Source organism: Protomyctophum bolini (genome assembly GCF_963924005.1).
Source record: "Protomyctophum bolini genome assembly, chromosome: 9".
NCBI lineage: Eukaryota > Metazoa > Chordata > Actinopteri > Myctophiformes > Myctophidae > Protomyctophum > Protomyctophum bolini.
The window spans coordinates 9,847,859-9,870,247 of NC_137870.1; the positions used below are offsets into that span (position 1 = coordinate 9,847,859).

The window sequence follows — 22,389 nt, forward strand, 5'->3', positions numbered from 1 at the left end:
GGACTTGCGAATGCACAATCGAAAATGTTCATTTTCTGCATGCTTGCCAAGTTTAAAATGATGATGGCTATGGGTCGTTTTAAGTCCAAGGAGTGTGTTTTGTGCAAAACGAATGCTTGCAAAGGATTCATGAAAATCCCCTAGTTTGACACGTCACATTCTACTTCAATTTAACATGTCCCAGAGAGGACGTATATAGCCTCGGAAACCCAGACGTTTTATTTAGGGCCTTAGTTCTACTCTTCCTCCCAGCGAACACTCCCCACTGACAGGTAGTTACCCCCCCCCCCCCCCCCCACATGCCCTTTTGATTTACATCAAAAGGGCATGTGAGCTCAAACCCACAATTCAACATTTTGGCTTTAAGATGTTGATATTCATTTTGTATTTATCCTTAGGACCCCAAATCACACCTTGGAAAGCATTTTGAGTGTTTATTTCAAACAAAGTGTTTTTTGACTCTTTGACGGTCAATTTTTTACAGGAGGAATTGCCTGTCATAATTTGACCCCCCTGTATTAGGATGTATTAGGATTTCTTGCAGAAATATTTGATATTGTGCAGATATTTATAGCCGATACAGTAGGCTTACAATATTTATATTGCATCATCAACACGAGTATAATTAAAGAGGAAGAAAGGGTGGTCTATCTGTATGATGTGTCATTAAGCTAGTCAGACATTCATGTGGATAAAAATACACTCTTCAATCTACTGCTCTTGGAGCACAAAAAGATTGCATCTTATATCTGCAATATTGTCATGCATTACAGAAAGGTACTGAAATGTGATGCTTCCATCTTGTCAACCCTGTGCCTATGAGATCCAAGTATTCCCTTTTTCCATTGCCATGGCCTCTGAAACAACCGGATGTCACACGAAGAACTTGTAAAAAGAATTATCTTCGATTATATGACCTTTGGACCTCATATCTCTTTTCATGAGCTGTATACGTCATAATCATTTTGATTTGATTTATTTAGACAATCAATCATAATACAACATTATAATCAGCGAATCAAGCATTTCACAGTAAAGTCAGAATACTTATTTCCACTGAGGTCCTCTCACACTGAATGGAACAATACTTTAAAATACATCACAAACACATAACAGTACATTACAATACACAACACAAGTACGTCCCTATCCATCCCTCTAAGATGGCCCTTTATAGGGGAACCTTTTCCAGTAGACATTGTTTAGTCTTCTGTTTAAATGTCCTCAAATTGGATGTCAGTTTAACACTGGTTTCCAGACTGTTCCACTGTGTGGCTCCTATTGAGGCTGATTTGAAAACTGTCAAGTGGCACTGGCATGTCTTCCTCAGCCTATAGTGGGAATAGGCATGCACGCGGCTTGGGAAGCCGTGGATATGCTCCTGAGGAGGAGGATTCTAAAAACGACTTCTAAAGCCTTGTTTATACTTCACTGTGCAACGGTCCTATGCTGGAAAATAGCAGATATGCAAACTCACAGCACATCTCATTCAAGACACTGAACTTGCAGATCTGCCCTTTTTGCCATCCAAATGCATTATATGGTTAAATGGGCCCTAAGAGATGCAGGAATTAACTAGAAAAAGTGCCCTTCTGGGCTGTCTCCACCTGTCTCCACCTTTGGGTTTGTGTGTGTGTGTGTGTGTGTGTGTGTGTGTGTGTGTGTGTGTGTGTGTGTGTGTGTGTGTGTGAGACGCAACTTGGCCTGTTGTAGCGCCACCCCTATACTGTATACACGAATGAGCCTTTGCCCACTTTACTTTTAAAAGCAGGGAGCACCACATCTGCAATACTGGCTCTGGTGAAATGGTTGTGTACCTCGTTTACCTGCCTGAAACATGTTCTTAAAACTGTTGGGACCTCTCCGCATTTAATTTTATGGACCATGCATGGTTAGTGGTCACACACAGACTTCATTCTTTTTCTGGCCATAGGGTGCAAATTTCAAATTGTGCTATACTGTTATCTACTATAAATACTATTAACATTCAGTGGTGAAATGTCCCTTTAAAGAAAGCAATAAAAAGTGAAATCTTGTACAGTAGCCTATAGAAATAAAGAGGGGTGGGACGACAGGGCCCAGGGGTCAGTTTAGAATTGCAGCCTAAGGAGTCCATAAAGGAGTCTATAGGGATTCACATTAACCTTGCCTGAACTTATAATGGTTGAGACTAGAGTTCAGATTCTGAGAATCACTGCTCGAGGCTATAACACCCTCGGTTGCCGAGGACAACCAAATAGCCAATCACAGTGCGACCCGGCCGTCCCTCTGGGCTATGGGCTCCAGACTTGTAGCAGGCAGGCGGCATCTCGCGAGAATACGCGTGGGGGGGTTGGATAAGTTGAGGAAACATGGCGACGTCTAATTTATTAAAGGTAAGAAACACTCAAACGTACCACAGTCTTTTCACGTTCGTGTACGTATTTCAACTCTTCACTGGCCAACATGTCCACTTTAACCGAGCACACGAATGCATTTGGAACAATCTTTTGGCGCGAGCATTGTCTACAGAGCTACAGAACAGATGCAGAAAGGTGTCTCTTTTTAGCCTTTGCTGCTGCTAGCCCAGTGCGCTAACGTCGCAGCTAACCGTGTGAGCCGGCAAACGCATATATTATCCCCTGTGGAAAGTAAACAAACGAGCCAAACAAATAAACAAACCCCCCCGGGTTTGATACGTGTGTGATAACTGACGTTGTGTGTTTCTATCCGCTATAGTCGAATGGTTGCACAAGGTAATACAAGCGATGAGTTATTATGGGCAAGTTATTAGCTGGATAGATAGCGGGACATGCTAACAGTGCAGTGGGACTCAGCTGTGACAGCCCAGGTCAGCCCCCTCCCTCCCTCCTCCCGTCCCACTTGACAGCTCGGATAACTTGGCTGGACAACTGTCTGGCAACGTCAGGAGAACCTGGTGTTACAGACTGTACTGTACGTTCCACAACAAACTATAGATGAGATGAATTGAAAATGGAGGACCCTGATGTAGACAAGTAGCCTATATTGCTTTTTCTGTTTTTATCCTCTTAGCAGATTTTGTATTGAGACCCTGTACTTTTCGTTTGAACTGTACTCATTCTACAAACTGAATACAATCAAACACTGAGAAGTGTTCAGGCAAGGGATACACAGATCAGATCACTGATAAATTAAGAGAATGACAGTGATTTGTTTTGAATTAGCTAACTTGCTCAGGGTTGGAGTATATTTTAACAACCTGGTTTTAAGTGTAGGTCTTTATCTCTGACGCATTATGATGTGAAAACTCTCACTCTGCTCCTCCACCTTCTGCCTCTTTCCACCCCTCATCTCCCCATGATCATCTCTCACAATCCATTATGCCGTCTCTCTTTAACAAATGTAAACACATTTCTCCCATCTGTCTCTCTTTCTGTCTTTACCCACCTCTCTTCTCTTCCTTTCTGTGGCTGTGCACCTTCATATCTTCCTCTACATCCCGCCCTCTCATCCTCTCGTCATCTTACTCACCAACATTCTCTGTGTCTGTCTCTCCCTGCCTGCCTTTCTCCCTCCTTCAATTTATCCCTGACCGTCCTTTATGCTTTATCTCCTTGCCTTTCTTTGTCTCCCTCTTGTTTTGCCACTTCCTCTTCCTCTCTCCTCATGATGTCTCTCTCTCTCTCTTCTGCCTCTCTCCTCCAGAACAAGGGGTCCCTGCAGTTTGAGGATAAGTGGGACCTGATGCGTCCCATCGTTCTCAAGCTGCTCAGACAGGAGGCCGTAACTAAGCAACAGTGGTTTGACTTGTTCTCGTAAGTGCTCACACTTAATAGCAGTGGTTGCTGCTATTTATCAATCTCTTGTGTTTTCACACAGTGGGAACGTCTGCATGTCTGTGTTGTTTCTCAACCATTGGGTTGTTTGGGTCACAGGAAAGGATTGCAAACAAAGTACCACTTACAGGAATACTGTAATTCTTTTAGTGTATTGTATCCACACACACACACACACACACACACACACACACACACACACACACACACACACACACACACACACACATTGTTTTTGTCAAAGTATATTAGAATGCACTGATAAATAAAACATAATTGAATGTATACCAATGGCTACTAACCCAAAAGACTGATTTAGCAGGGTAGTACTGTAGGTGGCTGGGTGTTAAATATAAAGGCAGCTGATTAAAGGTCATTTCAGACGGGCAGCGACTGCACACACCGCGGCTAGACCTGGACTTTTTTCTATCACTACGCGTCCCACATGAGCAGACCTGGAGCAGACCTGACGGCTGTCGCTGATCCAGGCGACAAAGAACGCCTGCGTCACTCGCTCCCCGTCTCAAAGGACCTTTAGGCTGCTGCTGTCCACTCCACTCATATTAATAATGGCTCATGGCTTTGCGTCTTCCAGTGATGTTCATGCGGTGTGTCTTTGGGACGATAAAGGCCCGGCCAAGATTCACCAGGCTCTCAAAGAAGACATCCTAGACTTCATCAAACAAGCCCAGGCTGTGAGTTTATTTGTCTGTTGTTTTGTCTGTTGTTTGTCTGTACTGTACAAGTGTTTCCCATAGTGGCATGTTTTGAAAATGTGTGCGTGAGATGCACAGTTCTTGTTCGAATGTGAATCTCGATTTTCCTCCACAAGAATTGAGACCATGATTATCTCATGATTCTATTTTTTTCCCGGCAGAGGGTGCTGAGTCACCAGGACGACACAGCACTGTTGAAGGCCTACATCGTGGAGTGGCGGAAGTTCTTCACACAGTGCGACATCTTGCCCAAGCCGTTCTGCCAGCTAGAGATCACCCTGATGGGCAAACAGGGCAGCAACAAGAAGACCAATGTGGAGGACAGCATCGTACGCAAGGTGAGACATGGGAGGAGGAGGCGGAAGACGGTAGGAAGGAGGGGGCGACTGTGGCTCAAGAGGTAGAGCAGGTCATCCAATGATCCATGGGTCGGCGGTTCGAATCCCGGCTCCTCCTCCTGTCTACATGTCGAAGTGTCCTTGGGCAAGACACTGAACCCCAAATTGCTCCCGATGTGCTGGTTGGTACCTTGCATGGCTTCCGCTGCAATCGGTGTATGAATGTGTGTGTGAATTGGTGAATGTAATGCACAATCTATGTGGCGCTATATAAATGCACCATTTACCATTAAAACCATTTACCATTAAGGAAGAAGTCAGGAGAAAAGATCCATACATTTACTGATGAATTGAATTGGCTCCTTGTGATGATGGTGAACTTGGAACGGAGGCTCATGCTGTGATTCGCTCTGGGATAGGATGCCACAAATGCACCAGTGATTTCGGCAGCAGTCATTTAACTTCTGCGCTTCCTAGTCGGCTACTCGCTGTAGGCAGTATGTAGGAAATGTCCATATTGCTGAATTGCATGGTCTGATAAGGATCATATTGGTGATTACCGGTTGATAAGATTCGAAGCGGGTGAAAGATGAAGGTGCATGGTAAAAAGTGCGTTGCATCCTGTTACGTATGGTGAAGGACCAGAGGGTGGAGGGGAGCCGGGCGTACTTAGAGCTGAGAGAAATGATGTGTAATATATTATTTACATACAATAAAATGTGTACGTAGGTCTAAGATACTGTACGGCACGTCATATAGTGTCCATGTACTTTCTTACTTTTCGTCCCCTATGGGACTTAAGGCTTCAATGAGTGCTCTCCATTGTATCCGTTCCCTGGCAGCATGTTGCGCCTCTCTCCCCATGGCGGGTTCATCTGTTCCAGCTCTTGTGTCACAGTTCTGCACCAGGTGGGTCTTTTGCCTGGTGGTGTCCATCTTAAGACCACCTTTGTGATGTGGTCCTGTCCATCCTCAGCACGTGTCCCAGCCATTTCAGGTGTCTGTGTCTAATATCCTTGGTGATGCTCCGGCTCCCTGATAGTGTCCATGTACATCCAAAGAAAGGAAGGAGTCACATTAATGTGTGTCAGGAGAATTCTGTAAGCGGGAAGCCTACCGGTCACTGTTGGATTAGGAAACACTATTGACCACAACAGATTGAAAGCGTCATTAACGTGAGCGTCACTGATGCGCGTCAAAGTTAGGGCACTCGTTTACTGAAAGCCGCAATTAATAATTTGAACCGCATTTAACTGACCTAACCTAATCTGTCTTTTGCTCCTAAATTCCTTTCTCTACCTCCCTCCTTCCTCTCTTTAGTTGATGCTGGACACATGGAATGAATCAATTTTCTCCAACATTAAGAGCCGTTTGCAGGACAGCGCCATGAAGTTGGTCCATGCAGAGAGGCTGGGAGAGGCCTTTGACTCCCAGCTGGTCATCGGTGTACGGGAGTCCTACGGTGAGATCTGAGGGAATCGACACAGAGAAACAACTGACTAAATTCAAAAGCAAAACAGAAATAAAAATAGATATAGGGCCCTATTTTTGCCACTTCTTTGCCTTTTTTTTTCTTTTTTACTATTTTGAAAAACATAGCTAATCTACGAGCTCACAATGTGTCGATGTAGATCGGCTAGTTGTGTTTTTCAAAATGGTAAAAAAGGCAAAGAAGTTTATGGATGAGGGGTAAGGTACTGATGGAAAAATATACAGTATAGTACATTATATACTGTGTTCTAGCCATACTGTATGTACTCGCTCTGCAAAACATGTAAACCTAAACTCGCTCAAATATGCTCTATATACAGTAGGTACCACTAATACATGCATACAAGCAAATGCTTGCACTTGCACTTACACTCAGATTAAACAGAGATGTCCATCTAAAAACACAAACATGCACACAAATGCTTACAAATGAATATTACAGTACAGTCAGGATAACACTTCCTCCCTTTCTGTTTTTCCCTGCCACCTTTTCCTATAATTATCGTATCCATTTAGTCAACCTGTGTTCCAACCCCGAGGACAAGCTACAGATCTACAGGGAGAACTTTGAGAAGGCCTACCTGGACTCCACAGAACGTTTCTACAGAACACAAGCCCCGTCCTACCTGCAACAGAACGGAGTCCAGAACTATATGAAATATGTAGGGAACAAACAAACACTGATATTTAGCAGAATTTAAAACCATTTACATGGCACCTCAGTATTTTTGATACAATACAAAAGTAACGATATCCATGAATGTTAAATGCATGTATCTTGTACACTATACAGTATGTATATTAAAGACAGTAAAATGATGGCACTCGACTAGTGCCAAAAGACATTTCCACTGATTTTATACAGGTTTACTGACTGTACTGGCACTGTACCCCTTGTTCTCCGCAGGCAGATGCCAAGTTGAGGGAAGAGGAGAAGAGAGCACTTAGATATCTAGAAACGCGCCGTGAATGTAATTCTGTCCAAGCAGTGAGTATTTCCACAGGCTTCCCAAATACTGAGTTTTTTGTTTGGTTTAGTTTATGTTCCTTCTGAATTTCTAAAATGTTGCACATCCCCTGAACAAGGTTCCACGTACCGTAAACGTCAGCCTTGAGAAACTCCCTCACCGCAATATGTTTTCTCTTGCTATATGTGGTACATGTGTCTCTCTTTGTCAGGAGAGGAGACGTATAACCAATTGTTGTGTTAATGTTTCGATTCTTGTCTTTGTGATGTTCGGCCCCTTGTGTCCTAGCTTATGGAATGTTGTGTCAATGCCCTGGTGACGTCATTCAAAGAGACCATCCTAGCAGAATGTCCGGGGATGATCAAGCGAAATGAGACGGACAGTGAGTACCTTTACCTGCTAGTAACGAAGCAATGTAAACACAGTGTAGGATGTTATTCAAAGGAAACGTCTCTGTTCTTACAACACCCCTATTCAAAGATATCCTGTGTGGGCCACAATAATTCTCTGTTAACTGTATTTGTGTAGTGCTCATCTCCGAGCCCACCCTCCTCTCTCCCCGTGTAGAGCTGCACTTGATGTTTTCACTGATGGACAAGGTTCCCAACGGTATCGAGCCAATGCTCAAAGACCTGGAGGACCACATCATCAACGCTGGACTGGCAGACATGGTGGCTGCTGCTGAGACTATCACTACTGTAAGTACACATAAGAGACTTAATAAAGGTATACTGTACTTGAGCTCAAACTAACCAGTATTAAGAGAAGTGACCTCGCCTGCACGTATCCGTCTGGGTGGCGGCAGACTGCTGAGTGAGAGCTGGTGCCATGCAAGGTACCAACCTGCACATCAGGAGCAATTGGGGGTTCAGAGTCTTGCTCAAGGACACTTCGACACTAACTCTGGGGATGCCTGGGTTCGAACTGGCAACCTTGCGGTTCTCATCCAGCCACTCTACCCCTGAGCCACCGCCGCCCCATGAGATCAGATCAACAGAACAGAAACGGGAAGGACCGGTGGGAAAGGATCAACATTATGTAATGTCAGAACTGGTCAGCTCCATATATGGAGATATAAGGGTTTGAGGTCAGATTGCAGGCCGGCTCCATACACAGATCTAGGTGATGATCCGTTCTTCATGTATGGTTATGCAGGGTTAGATGAGGTCAGTGTCTTTGACCAAAATATTCACAAGATTAAGGGTCTCCATGATGGCCATATATTGACATTCCCATATATGGGGAAGGGCCCCTCACGCTGTCGTCTACGCCACAACTACATATATGAGGAGGGGGCCCCTGGCGAAGTCGTCATTGACTCAGAGGCACTGTGTGGCAGTCGCTCTCCGTGGTGCTGAACTCAACTCTCCTATTCCATGTGGAGAGGCAGTATTGACGGCATTGACACACATTCAATTATGTAGACACGCAATCCTGATCCTGAGATCCCATCAATACCTAAGATCTGGCATACTGATGTACAGTATCACAGCGCCGAAAAATGGCAACTTTTGCGGCTGTATCTAGGCAGTTCAAAAAAGCTGCGAGGAGCTAAACATTGAATGGCACATGCACGCACAACAACTACAGCTCCTGGCTCCTACAGTCAGCAACCTCATGCGGTTATTTGAGGAAAGGGTTATCATGTTTTCGTGTGTGTGTGTGTGTGTGTGTGTGTGTGTGTGTGTGTGTGTCTCTCTCTCTCCAGGACTCTGAGAAGTATGTGGAGCAGCTGCTGACTCTGTTTAACCGCTTCAGTAAGCTAGTGAAGGAGGCCTTTCAGGATGACCCCCGCTTCCTCACAGCCAGGGATAAGGTCTGTCGTCTAACTTAACGTACATCCACAACTCTCCTCTGTCGTTCCACCCTAACTTAACGTACATCCACAACTCTCCCAGGCCTCTTTTCCACTGTGGTTGAACCGCTTCAGTTATTATTTTCCTGCCTGATATTGAACCAGTTCAGAGCGTTTCCACTGAAGATGAATCGGTTCAGAACCATAAAAGTTGGTTCAGAACTGGAACCAACAAAATGTCCACCGGTTCTGTGAAAGCACCCAAGGTTCCAAGAATCTAGAACGGAACCAGTTCTAGAACCAAAGTTATTTTGGTGGAAAAGAGGCATCTGTATTACTATAGTATTAACTGTTCATTGCTCCATTATCGTCTGCGGAGAGATACTATATATATTTCTTTATAACTTGTTTGTTTGTTATTCTCCGTTTCAATAGGCATACAAAGCTGTTGTCAACGATGCAACAATATTCAAGCTGGAGCTGCCGTTGAAGCAGAAGGGGTGAGAGAAACACTATGTTTTGAATTATTTGGTGAATGAGACATGTCAGGTTTTAACTATCCCCTTTCGGGACCCTCCATAAAGCTTTTCTGAAGTTTGGACCTCGCTTTATGTAGGGTCCCTCATCAGTTCGTAAGCAATCAATAGAACGCAGCTGTACATACGCTCCGTTCAGGCTGTGCTGCGCTCCGCTTAAGTGGTCGTGAGATGTTTCAAAGATGCATAACGCTGCTATTATATAGGAGACAACGGAAACGTGGAAAATGTTTCATTTGGAGCAGATGCCGTTAAGTATTTTTGTTTTGACTGTTTTGGCTGGTCTGAAATTCTCTCTTCCTCACTTCCTTGACTTCCTTATTGACTTCCCATTGTACTGCCTCCCGCACCGAGAGTGGCTAGCTGAGACAGAGCAGATCAGAGGCAGGAACGTAGGGACGCGCAGCTAGCCAGTGTCTGTGCGGGAGGCGGTACAATGGGAAGTCAATAAGGAAGTCAAAGAAGTGAGGAAGAGAGAATTTCAGAGCAGCCAAAACGGTCAAACAAACTTAACGGAATCTGCTCCAAATTTCCGTTTCCGTTGTCTCCTATAGCAGCGTTATGAATCTTTGAAACATCTCACGACCACTTAAGCGGAGCGCAGCACGGCCTGAACGGAGCGTATGTACAGCTGCGTTCTATTGATTGCTTACGAACTGATGAGGGACCTACATAAAGCGAGGTCCAAACTTCAGAAAAGCTTTATGGAGGGTGCCGAAAGGGGCTAGGTTTTAACCTGCTGCTGCAAGGGATTTTCTTTGGTTAAAATAAGTTAAAAAGCTCTATATTGATAGTGATAGTAGTCAATGCTATAGAGTGTTTGTTCAGTAACAGGAGTCTCCATATTGAGAATATTGAGTGTTTTGCTTTTATATTGTAAGTGCACAGTTGTGTTTACACCTATGATTTGTCTTTTTCAAAATATAGAGGAGGAAATAAGACAACCAACAGGTAGGCAAACTTTATTTTTTCATCTTTAGATATATATATATATATATATATATATAAAATCACACTTCTGTTAAGTGAGGGGCGCTCTTACCATCATACATGTCTTTATCTGTCTCTGTTATAATAATAATAATAATAAACTTTATTTATATAGCACATTTTCATACATAAAATGCAACCCAAAGTGCGTCACATAAAAAATAACAAGCAGCAGAATGCCGAGAAAAATCAGGTCAATACAAGACACAATATACAAATTAGCAAATAAAAATATCTATACAAAACAAAAACAAAAGAAAATGGTTAGGAAATTTGTACCAGAATATGAAAACAAGATAAATCTAAACAAATGCCAAGTTGAAAAAAAATAAGTTTTCAGCTCGCTCTTAAAAACATCAAGGGAGGTCGCCCTTTTAAGGTGCAGTGGTAGTGTGTTCCACAACTTGGGGCCATAGACCCAGAAAGCGGCCTCACCGGTGTTCCTATGTTGAGCTTTATTTTAAAAGAAGAGTGGATGAAGACCTGAGTGTTCTAGTGGGAACATAAAAATGTATGGAATCCTTGATATATGAAGGTTATTAATTGCTTTATATACAAATAAAAGTGCTTTAAAATCTATTCTAAATGCTACTGGTAACCAACGTAGTGTTGACAGGACTGGACTAATGTGATCTCTTCTTCTGGTGTTTGTTAATATTCTAGCTGCCGCATTCTGGATTATTTGTAATTTATTTATTGATTGGTTAATCCTGTAAAAAGGGAGTTGCAATAGTCTAGTCGGCTTGTGATAAAAGCATGTATAAGTTCTTCTGCATCTCTCTGATTTAATAAAGGTCTTATTTTAGTGTTGGTCTCAAGACTCAGCCAGAGTCAAAGTGTCCTGAGCTGCTGGCCAACTACTGTGACATGCTGCTGAGAAAGACTCCTCTCAGCAAGAAACTCACCTCGGAGGAGATAGAGCTGAAACTCAAAGAAGTGGTGAGTGACGGACTGGTTTCCACTACGATACAGCAAGCCCCATGGTATACTATCTGACACGAGCGGATAATGTCATGTATTTAGAACAGGACTAACGTTTTTTCATGCGTAAAGACCGTGTATAATTATACAAATAAGTATGGGAGAGTAATGAGTATAAATGTACACCAGTGGTTCCCAAAGTGGGGTCCGGGGACCCCTAGGGGTACTTGAGGGTGTCCCAGGGGGTACCTAGCTCAATTAGAGATACAGTAGTTAGGAACCAAATGGACCCTTATGGGTCTATAACTCTGAGAGAGTTAAATTAGAGTTAAATTAACAGTGGTTTAAAATATAATTTGGGTTACCAGAGATAGAAATGCCATTAAATCGTGGGTCCGTACCATAATGCGTATGAAACTGGGGGGTCCATGAAATTAATATGTTTCTGAATCACTGCTAGAACTGTAAAAATCCTCCCTTATCGGGGTCACTGGCATATGTTTTCGTGGCCTAAGAAATGTTGATTTGTGGGTACTTGACACGAAACAGTTTGGGAACCACTGATGTACACTGTGTCACCAGCTGAACTCCCAATTTGTTTATCAGTAAGACTTAAGAATCACTGGTAGCAGTAGCACTCCTTGATCTTTGAGAAACTGGATTTGGAAGTGTCGGCTAAAATGACAACAACAAAAAAAATCAATTGTTTTTCCAGCTGTTGGTGTTGAAGTATGTCCAGAACAAAGACGTGTTCATGCGCTACCACAAGGCCCACCTGACCCGGCGTCTCATCCTGGACATCTCGGCAGACAGCGAGATAGAGGAGAACATGGTGGAATGGCTCAGGGTGAGTTAGTTTAAAAAAGACCACCCCTTTTGGGATATTATTGTTACACTAGTTTTAATTGTCATTTCATTGGTATTTTAATATTTAATGGATACATTCATGTCTTTCTTCATATTGCCTATTTGTTCATAATATGCCCTGTGTAGGAAGTGGGGATGCCAGCGGACTATGTGAATAAACTGGCCAGGATGTTTCAAGACATCAAGGTGTCGGAGGACCTTAACCAAGTCTTCAAAGAGATGCATAAACACAACAAGTTGGCACTGCCAGGTACCAAGCTACTATCATGGCTTACATACTATTTTATAATGTACTTTTTAATACTTTGGTGTGAATGAGATAAGCCGCTGTAATAACCAGGCGTGCATGTCTCTTTTGGCTCTCCTTGTAGCGGACAGTGTGAACATAAAGATCCTGAATGCTGGCGCGTGGTCGCGGAGCAGCGAGAAGGTGTTTGTGTCGCTGCCCACCGAGCTGGAGGACCTCATCCCAGAGGTGGAGGACTTCTACAAGAGGAACCACAGCGGACGCAAGCTGCACTGGCACCACCTCATGTCCAACGGCATTGTGAGTGGACACATGTACACTGCACTGGCACCACCTCATGTCCAACAGCATTGTGAGTGGACACATGTACACTGCACTGACATCAGCTCATGCCCCACGGCATTGTGAGTGGACACATGTACACTGCACTGACATCAGCTCATGCCCCACGGCATTGTGAGTGGACACATGTACACTGCACTGACATCAGCTTATGTCCCACGGCATTGTGAGTGGACACATGTACACTGCACTGACATCAGCTCATGTCCCACAGCATTGTGAGTGGACAGTGCCCATACCCTAGGCCAAAAGGGCCTTTTCTGTGTGGAGTTTGCATGTTCTTCCCGTGTGCCCTAGCGTAGGTACCCTCACGAAAAACATCCAGTAGTCCTGGTCTCTATACTGCTTCCCCCTGGCCTGATGGAGGGCAAAGGAACTGGTTGGAATAATGTGTTCCTTCCACGCGCTACGTCCAATCAGGGAAACTCTCCCCTGTCGGGTGTAAAGGAGCAACTTGGACACTCAGGCATGAAGGAAGCATATCCCCCATATATGGGGACTAGGTTGGCTGAGGGTGTGTAGAGCCCAGGATCACATTAGATAATTGACACGGGTGAAAATGGGTTACAAAATCGTGGGATAAAAAATAAATACACATTGATGCTGAAATACAGGCAACAGATGCATACACTAACTGGAAAAAAGCTTCAGTTAAAAATGTGCAGGACTGTCTTTTCGAAGTCTACTCTAGACTAGGGTTTAAGTGGTTACACTTCCTCTCCCCTCCATCTCCTTCTCTGCCTTTTTTCCAACCCCCCTAACATCCTCTCCTCCCTTCCTCCTCTGTGTACTTGCACTGTAACGAGACGCTGCATCTCAAGGGGCCATCCTCTCAATAACATTCTGACAAATTCTCCTCCTCATCAGATTACCTTTAAGAACGAGGTGGGTCAGTATGACCTGGAGGTCACCACCTTCCAGCTGGCTGTGTTGTTTGCGTGGAACCAGAGACCCCGTGAGAGGATCAGCTTCGAGAACCTCAAACTGGCCACCGAGCTGCCTGACGCCGAGCTGCGCCGCACACTCTGGGTGAGAGGACTGACGCACTATGGAACACACTGCTCATTGCCATCAAAACTGCCGACTCACTCCCAATCTTCCACCGTAGTCTGAAAACTCACCTCTTCAGACTCCATCTTGGCCCGTAGCACAAGCTAAATTTATGTAATTTAGATTTATAATTTAGCATTTTATTAGATTTTTAATTTAGCATTTTATGTAGACATAGCACATAGCACTCTTCAATGTACTATACTCATAGCCTCTCTGTACAGATAAGCAGTACATTAGACAGATATGAGGTTCTTGGCTTGCTATTTATTTAATGTATATATTTCTATGTATTTGATTACCATGTGTTGTTCTGTAAATCGCTCTGGATTAAGAGCGTCTGCTAAATGCCTAAATAGTATATTGATGAGCAGCAGATTCATATACAGTACACAGCACGCACACAACCTGACTGAGGTGACGGACACAAGCTCCCACACACGTTCAAACCCCCCACACCCTCTCTCACATACAGTACTGATAGAGTGGGGCAGCCATGTAAAGCCAATAGTAGATTGCACACATACACATGGACCATTTTATCATTTTACCATTAACTTTTTTTACATCCTTTGTTTGTTTTACTCCTTTGCTTGCAGTTCCTGGTAAGCTTGTGCACAGTCATCAGTCATGTCTTTGTCCCCTCTCTGTCCACAGTCCCTGGTAGCCTTTCCTAAACTGAAGAGACAGGTTTTGTCCTACGAACCGTCAGTCACATCGCCCAAAGACTTCACCGACAGCACACTCTTCTACGTCAACCAGGAATTCTCTCTCATGTGAGTTCAAGTCCATTTATATGCTGTTATTTGTGTTTATAGTCTAGGTGTGGCTGTGGTAGTATTGGACAGTGGACAGAATGATATATTTAGTTTTAAGTTTGTTTTTATTCGCACAATTAAATCGGTACAAAGATTTAACATTTTTAAAAGAGAAAAATAAGTGGAGGTGAGAATGGAAAGCCATAAAGGGCTCATACATGGTCCTCACCTAAGATAATAAACGAATAGTAAGTTAGACAAAGTAATCAAACATAAGGTATGTTTTTATATCAGGAATATGTACCATTCTTAGGGAATCTCAGAAATGTAGGGAGATAATGTAGTGTGTAGATGGAATGAAAGTTTTAATGTTTTGAACCTCGTTTATTATTACAAATTATGAATTAACGCTCCATGAAAATATTCATATCATTCCACTTTCCGACTCAGCAAAAACTCCAAAGTCCAGAAGCGCGGAAAGATCAACCTCATTGGTCGCCTGCAGCTCACAACGGAGAGGATGAGGGAGGAGGAGAACGAAGGAATCGTTCAGCTGAGAATACTCAGAACTCAGGTATGATGAGAATACTCAGAACTTGGGTATGATGAGAATACTTAAACTTAAAATATCATTAAGTCAAGCAAAAACAGAATAATCTTAACCATTATTGCCCTTGACGTTATTTACGTAATTAATCGAAAAATCCCCCACTACCGTTGACGTAATTGACATAATGCAAAAAAAATGTTTTGTTTTTTTGTTTTATTTACACACAAAGAATTATGGCATTCAGATATGTCATCTAGAGCTGGCAGAAAGCACTGAAAAGCTGCTATTAGGGGTGGCAATAAGGGGTAAAACGATAGCAAAGAGCATAAAACTGGCAGCAAACCATAACCATCTTTTTAGGCAGGCCAATATTTGAGGACCTAAGAGGGCGGTTTGGGACATATCTAGGCAGGCAGTCGTGGAGGTAGGAATGTGCAATTAGAGCTTCCTCTTCATCACCCCTTATCCCCACTCTGCAAACCACCTCACCCTTTCTCTCCCTTTCATCACCCTATCTGCTCCCTTCCCATCTCTCCTTATCCCCACCCTGCAAACCACCTCACCCTTTCTCTCCCCTTCCTCTTTATCACCCTGTCTCTGCTCCCTTCCCATCTCTCCTCATCCCCACCCTGCTAAACCACCTCACCCTTTCTCTCTCTCTCTCTCTCTCTCTCTCTCTCTCAGGAGGCCATAATACAGATCATGAAGATGCGCAAGAGGATCAGCAATGCCCAGCTGCAGACGGAGCTGGTGGAGATCCTCAAGAACATGTTCCTGCCACAGAAGAAGATGATCAAGGAGCAGATCGAGTGGCTCATCGAGCACAAGTACATCAAGCGAGACGAGACCGACATCAACACGTTCATCTACATGGCCTAGAGGAGGAGGAGAACACACTGTACTGTACTGAGAGAGAGACGGGGAGGGAGACCGCTTTTCTCTAGCTCTGTTTTTGTGCACGACCGCGGCCTGCTGCGACCGAACGATTTAAACAACTGACAGAAGAGCAAAGAGGATTGTAAAGACAGATCCATATAAAGGAGGGGACGTTGTGTTTGGAGATGGTTTGGACGGGCAGGTGGGTTTTTACTGACGACGATGAGCGACGACGACGGTGGATAAAGATGAGGTTTTCTGCCGGCCGGTGGAGTGTTTTTTTCTTGTGTTCTAGTGAGAGCGTTCCACCAGTTGATCAGATTGTCGTGTGTGACATGGAGTCGAGTCGAGGCTGACCAGCCAGACTTGCCTGGCTGGCTGTACGCCTCTACCGCCTTCTTGTGTTGTTGACGGCAGGAGGTGGCAGCTGAGCACGGTGTGACGGCCCACTCACTGCTCCGAGCGGAAATCAATTAATGACATGATTGAATTAAATACTTCCTGCCTTACGTTTCCTTTATAAACAGGCTGCAGAAGAGAAGCCGGTGGAGGACGGAAGGACGGGCGGACGGACGGGAGGAGAAACCGACCAGTAGACGTCAATCACTTGATGTCACAGGTCTAATCTGTGGCCATTTTGTGTGAAGGCCACTGGCCACGTTACGTCCACTATTCTGCATCCCTCCCACTGAGGATTGAATTTGTTTAGGGATGTACAGTAACACTGGGCAAGCGGAGGCCCACCCATGAGGAGGATATGAACAAAGGCTGACTAAATTCATACTACCGAGGAGTATTTTGCCAAATGTGTGTGTGTGTGTGTGTGACTGTGTGTGTGTGTGTGTGTGTGTGTGTGTGTGTGTGTGTGTGTGTGTCTGCGACGTGTGTGTCCATCTCAGTGTGGCTGGCATTTTCTGTGTGTGTGTGTCTGCGACGTGTGTGTCCATCTCAACAGCATGCTGCTCTCTGAAACGTGTGCGTTCATTGGAGGATCTGTTCTGTTCAGTAATGGTTGTGTCTTGAAGGTCATAATAGTACAAGATGTTACCCCCCCCCCCCCCCCCTCCCCCCCACAAATCCTGGTGAGCTGTGGCTCGTATGGCAGGCAACCGGCCATGATTTTGCAGTTTAGTTTAGGCTGCTAATAGTTAAGTTTGGCGAGTAGTTTTTAAATGTAACAACCACGGCTGGGTGGACAGAAAGAATCCTCGTAGTAAAAAAAAACGCCAAGACAATGAAATGGAACAAATTACCTACGCAGTACACACTGAAGTAATCCTCCTGTGACAATTTATTCACCTCAGTAAAGAACTAGAGAAGCATTAATTCTTTGTGTGAATTTCAATTCCAGTAAACGCACCAACTCAAAGTCAGAACACAACGTACATATCAAATTAAAAAAAAGAAAGTCCCCTAAAGATATGAGCTTATGCAGATAATTGTGTTGTGTAGTCACACTGCATTACAAGTAATTGAACTATAACGTACGTACAGTAGAGTCTGACAGTGCACTCTTTTGCATTACTAAAAGGTCGTCATTACAAATGAAATGCCCCCAAAAGGGCTATCCTGAGAGCAGCTATCAAATTGGTGTCGTACTGCAGACCTCTCCCGTCACCGGTGTGTCTGTGAATTTGACCTGTTGATGACTCAACAGAACATATTATTACAATCTAGAGCCCGACCAATACATCAGTCTGGACAACATATCAGTCATTATTTTACTTAATGTTTTTTTATGTTATCGGCAATTCTGCAAGTCTTGTTACCACGTTAAACTTGGTGTCCCTACTTTTAGCATGTCATAGGCAATGTTCAAAAGTATACAATACAAAAGTAGCTGAGCTACACAATCTCAACACATGGCGATGCGCGGTGAGCTTGTAGCTTGAAATGTTTTTTGAATGGGGCTTAAGTGGTTAAATAAAGTTCAGCTGGTTTTTTTGGGGGTTTTTTTTATCAAACATTTGTTTATAAAGATAAATGTCCTAAAATAGTTTTTCTAATTAATTTTGAATTTATTTTGGTCTAGGTCTCGGACCCATTGGTCGGGCTCTTGTACAAACGACCCCACTCTCTATGCTCCAAAGTTCATTAGATTGATGCAATCTCTCTCAAACAAGCCATTCAACACCAGACATGTGCTAGTGTATGTGGTCAGAGTATGAGTACAGTACCTGACAAGGTGGTTGTATTACTGTACTGTTGGGGCTAAAGTAATATAATAACATGCACATTTTTTTTCTTATTTTTTTTTCTTATATACTGTAGGATGAACAATAATTTACACAAGGTTTTCTCTTGAATAACTTTTGCTTCCTGGTGGTCAGGCTGTCGGTTGCAGCAGCACTTTGTGTGACTACATTGTTATGAAATATATAAAGGCTGGTGCAATATTCTGACGTTGGCTTGACCTCAATGTGTCCCATAGTAATACCAGATGTTTCTCGTCATTGCTGAGGGAGCGAAAGGAAGATGCAGAAGATGAGAGGATGTTGCCAAATTGCTCATGAATCAACCCCTAGACAAAGAAACCCTCCGCCCCAAAGGCAAAATGTCTTTCCATGAGTTTTGTTTTATTTTCATGCTGGAGAATACAAGTCTTTATTGCTGTTTTTGGCCAACAAAAAACTATTTGTGACACATTACATTGTTTTGTTTGTATTTACAGTATCATTTTCATAATGGGTATTCTAGCACAAGGTGAGATGAAAGTACTCTAGGTCAGTGGTTCCCAAAGGGTCCGGGGCCCCCCCAGGGTTTCTTGAGGGAGTTCCAGGGGGTCCCCAGCTAAATGATAGTTTGGAACCAAATGGACCCTTATGGGTCTGTAACTCTTGAGAGTGTTTATGGACCCTAATCCTAACGTGTCCATAGAAATCTTCTCTTATGGGGGTCCCTGGCATATCTTTTCAAATGGGGGTCTGTGGGCTAATTAGTGTCAATTTGGGGATCCTTGACATGGAAAGTTCTGGGAACCACCGCTCTAGGTCATTGTTTCAATCAAAACCTTGTGTTTATTTTCATGGTCAAATTCACATCTTTGGACACCATATGAAGGTTTTTTGTTTCGTTTTTTCCTACCTCATAGCAAACAAAATGAAAAGTAGTCAGGGTCCCAAATAAGCACCACAGGTTTAGGTCAAGCTGGTTTCTACCAAGCGTAGAGAAAGATATCAAGCTTAAATGAAACGGAAGCAGATAAGGCAGAAATACTAGTCAACTAGCCAGACTAGTTACGCCGGGAAGTCGGGAACTCAAATCTGTTAAAATAAGTTTATTTACACTGGTTTTGTTTCTGTTTTAACCTCTTCGGTCATTTTGTGTTGTTTGTTGCACAAGTTTGTTCAAACTGAAGTTAGTTTACACGTTCACTAATTTCAGTCTCTTTGAAGCAATCTGTATTGGCCTGTGAGTTTTGTACAGCATCTGTCTATCCCTGTCCTGAATATTTAGTCCTCGGCAAGCAAAACACGTTTCTAGAGACTGTCGCTATACTATTTTTGGTCACCGGTTTCTCATTGGTGTGACAATAAAATCTGCAGTGTTTATTTCACTTTCTAAACACTTGAAAGTGAAATATCCCCTTAATTCAACTCTGAAAGTTAGTGTAAAAATGAAATTGCCTCTAAGGGTGAAGGAACCATTGTTTTTAAAGTACTGGTCCTCTGAACAAAAAGGGTGAAAGCTTTTCAATGCTCTGAAAATCTTGAGTAAATTCAATTTATATGTCCCATGTTTTGCCTGGCTTCTGTGCAGTAAGGCTATCCACTAGGACCCTCTCTTTGCAGTGCTGGATTATTTCTCTTGTGATCCCCACATCACTGAGAGCCTAGCATGTTTTTTTTTTAGTACTTGGAGCACTAAAAGTTAAGCACTAAAAGTTAAACATGTCAACTGCATGTGACAGAATGCTGCTGCATTTGGAATGGGCTTCTCATAGTTCTAAAAGCATCAGTGCCCGTGGCCAGTGTTTCGCATAAGCTTACGTTGCCCAGGAGAAATGATAAAAATAAAAATAAACCGGTTAACAAAAGAAATGTGATTGTATTTTCACTGCACTGAAATCCTAAATGGTTCAATATTACAAAACATACTCTTGAAGGGAGAAAATGGGCAGAATGGAGTGTTTTTCAGCTGAATTGACTGCCCTGAACACTACATACCGGTATCCTTTACTTTATTTTTTGGGAGGGGGTGTTGTTGGCGTCTGAACTGAAATCAGCCTATGCCATTCATGCTAAAGTATGATCTATCCTGCAAAAGACATCAATTTGTTAACTACTTTCTGAGAACTAAGTTACCAATAATCCTCTTAAAGTGTACCATGAATTGTTTTGTTGTTGTCAATTTTGTTTCATATGTTGCAACAAAAACCTAAAGGCCCTCCAGCGTGTGAGACTGACTTTTCATGATATTTATTATATTTATACATCATTCAGAATGTCATTTGCTTCATGCGTTTTAATTATTTTGTTTTGTTATATTTGTAGAGAATCCCTTTCCTCCTTTTCCTCAAGACGGTCATACCATACCTTTTATTGGTATATTCATAAAGAGGTGCTGGTTTGTCAAAAAGGTTCAGATAGTAGCTCACATGCAACATATAGATTTATTTAGAAATTAAAACTAACATATCTCTGCTGTCTGGAAGACTCCAAAAACACATAAAAAAAACATCGATCCCCAAGTAGAGTTAACAGGTTTTTGTCAAAGCAATTTTTAATACTTTTAATATTAATAGTTCAATATATTTTTTTAACCAACACAAACATAAAGGGTGTTCAATAGCATTGACTGATTTATGCAAAAAGATGAATTATCCTCATTCAGGGTTAGTGAATGACAGGAAGGAGTGGAAGGAATGTTTTATTGCCTACTGTGATTACTAAATGTTTCCAACCTACAATAGTAATATAGAACAGAACTGGAAGCCATCAATATAAATTGGCTCACAGTTATGCATTATAGGAGAGGAAATCCATATCTAGCCAAGCCAAACAACAAAACAGCTTCAAGCATAACCTCACTTCAGCCTCTCTGCAGCGATGTTCCCAAAATGACCAGTAGAGTGCGCCAGAACATTTGGCTCTTTATCACCTCAGCACGAGTCAGGCAGTCAGCAGGCCAGGTGCATGTTGGGTCAGCAGGGTCACAGACTCCATCACAGCACGAAAATATTATATACCATGACTAAACTAAAGAATGATAAAGTGGTGAGTAATTACACTACACAACTGAACGTCACGGCAGGCTTTACATATTTACATATCTGACTGGTGTGTGTGTGTGTGTGTGTGTGTGTGGGTGGGGGTAGTCGCATGCTGTTAATGTTATTGTTAGCCTATTGCTGCTGGTAGTACAGGTAGAGCAGTGCTTTTCAACCTGTTTCATATCAAGATCCATTATTTATAATTCTGCATTTGAGCCACGGACCACCATTTGATGAGAGCCTCTCGCAAAACTTTCAATATTTTGCGCACAATTCCATGCTTTATTGATTGATGTGATAGCATAGGAGAGATGACAGGCAAACAGTATTCTACATTCTCTAATTGTGTAGACTTAACTGTAAATTAACTAAGCATGTGCAGATGATTAACAACAATTGAACTCTCGAGAGTGTAAAATGAAACCAAATGTACCTATTTGGTTTCATTTTACCCTCTCAAGAGTTAAAGTCTTAAAGATCGGATAAGGGTCCATGTGGTTCCAACGATGCATCTTTGCATCATCATTTAGCATGGGGACCACCTGGAACCCCCTCAAGGACCACTGGTTGAGAACCAGAGAGAGAGAGAGCTGTTTAGTGAAGGGCCAAACCTTTTTGGCCCAGGCAGGTATCCCTTGGATGGAAGATCTTTTTCCAGGTACCCCCTCCTCCTCGCAACACCGATAAGCATATATTTGCAACCTTACATTTAGATGCCACTGGAACTATTTGTATTAAAACTTTTCAATCAAAGTCACAACACATTTTCACAACATTTGCTATCTTAGAATAGATGTAGAGCTATTTGACAGTGCAGAAACATTGCCTTCCTTGATGCATCAATCAACAACCATCAGCTATAGTCACAGACACTCAGCCTCTGCAGAACTCTAACTGAAAGTGACGGGAGTCTGTTTCATTTCTATCCAAAGGCC

The 22,389-nt window shown here is 42.9% G+C and overlaps 1 protein-coding gene across 2 annotated transcripts; it reads left to right on the forward strand.

Moving 5' to 3' along the window:
- Positions 1-2,326: 2,326 nt before the first annotated feature.
- Positions 2,327-20,632, forward strand: cul5a (cullin 5a). 2 transcript variants are annotated; one of them, XM_080773108.1, is made up of 20 exons: positions 2,327-2,375; positions 3,667-3,776; positions 4,393-4,492; positions 4,675-4,851; positions 6,172-6,313; positions 6,859-7,004; positions 7,250-7,330; positions 7,599-7,692; positions 7,878-8,008; positions 9,019-9,126; positions 9,541-9,605; positions 10,569-10,592; positions 11,426-11,570; positions 12,268-12,399; positions 12,546-12,669; positions 12,791-12,966; positions 13,876-14,037; positions 14,716-14,834; positions 15,267-15,390; positions 16,051-20,632. In XM_080773108.1, exons 1-20 carry the CDS (start codon positions 2,352-2,354, stop codon positions 16,243-16,245), a joined length of 2,379 nt encoding a protein of 792 aa, XP_080629234.1. In that variant the 5' UTR covers positions 2,327-2,351; the 3' UTR covers positions 16,246-20,632. The 2 variants fall into 2 exon arrangements, with proteins under 2 accessions (XP_080629234.1, XP_080629235.1); XM_080773109.1 differs by having other exon boundaries at positions 11,438-11,570.
- The last annotated feature ends 1,757 nt before the right edge of the window (positions 20,633-22,389 follow it).

What these genes read in the sequence shown, in the direction of transcription:
- cul5a (XM_080773108.1), top strand. Translation starts at nt 2,352, where the DNA reads ATGGCGACGTCTAATTTATTAAAG. An exon ending in CGGTGTACGGGAGTCCTACG is followed by an intron (nt 6,314 to 6,858) that starts GTGAGATCTGAG and finishes GTATCCATTTAG; the next exon opens with TCAACCTGTGTTCCAACCCC. An exon ending in CAAGCGAAATGAGACGGACA is followed by an intron (nt 7,693 to 7,877) that starts GTGAGTACCTTT and finishes CTCCCCGTGTAG; the next exon opens with AGCTGCACTTGATGTTTTCA.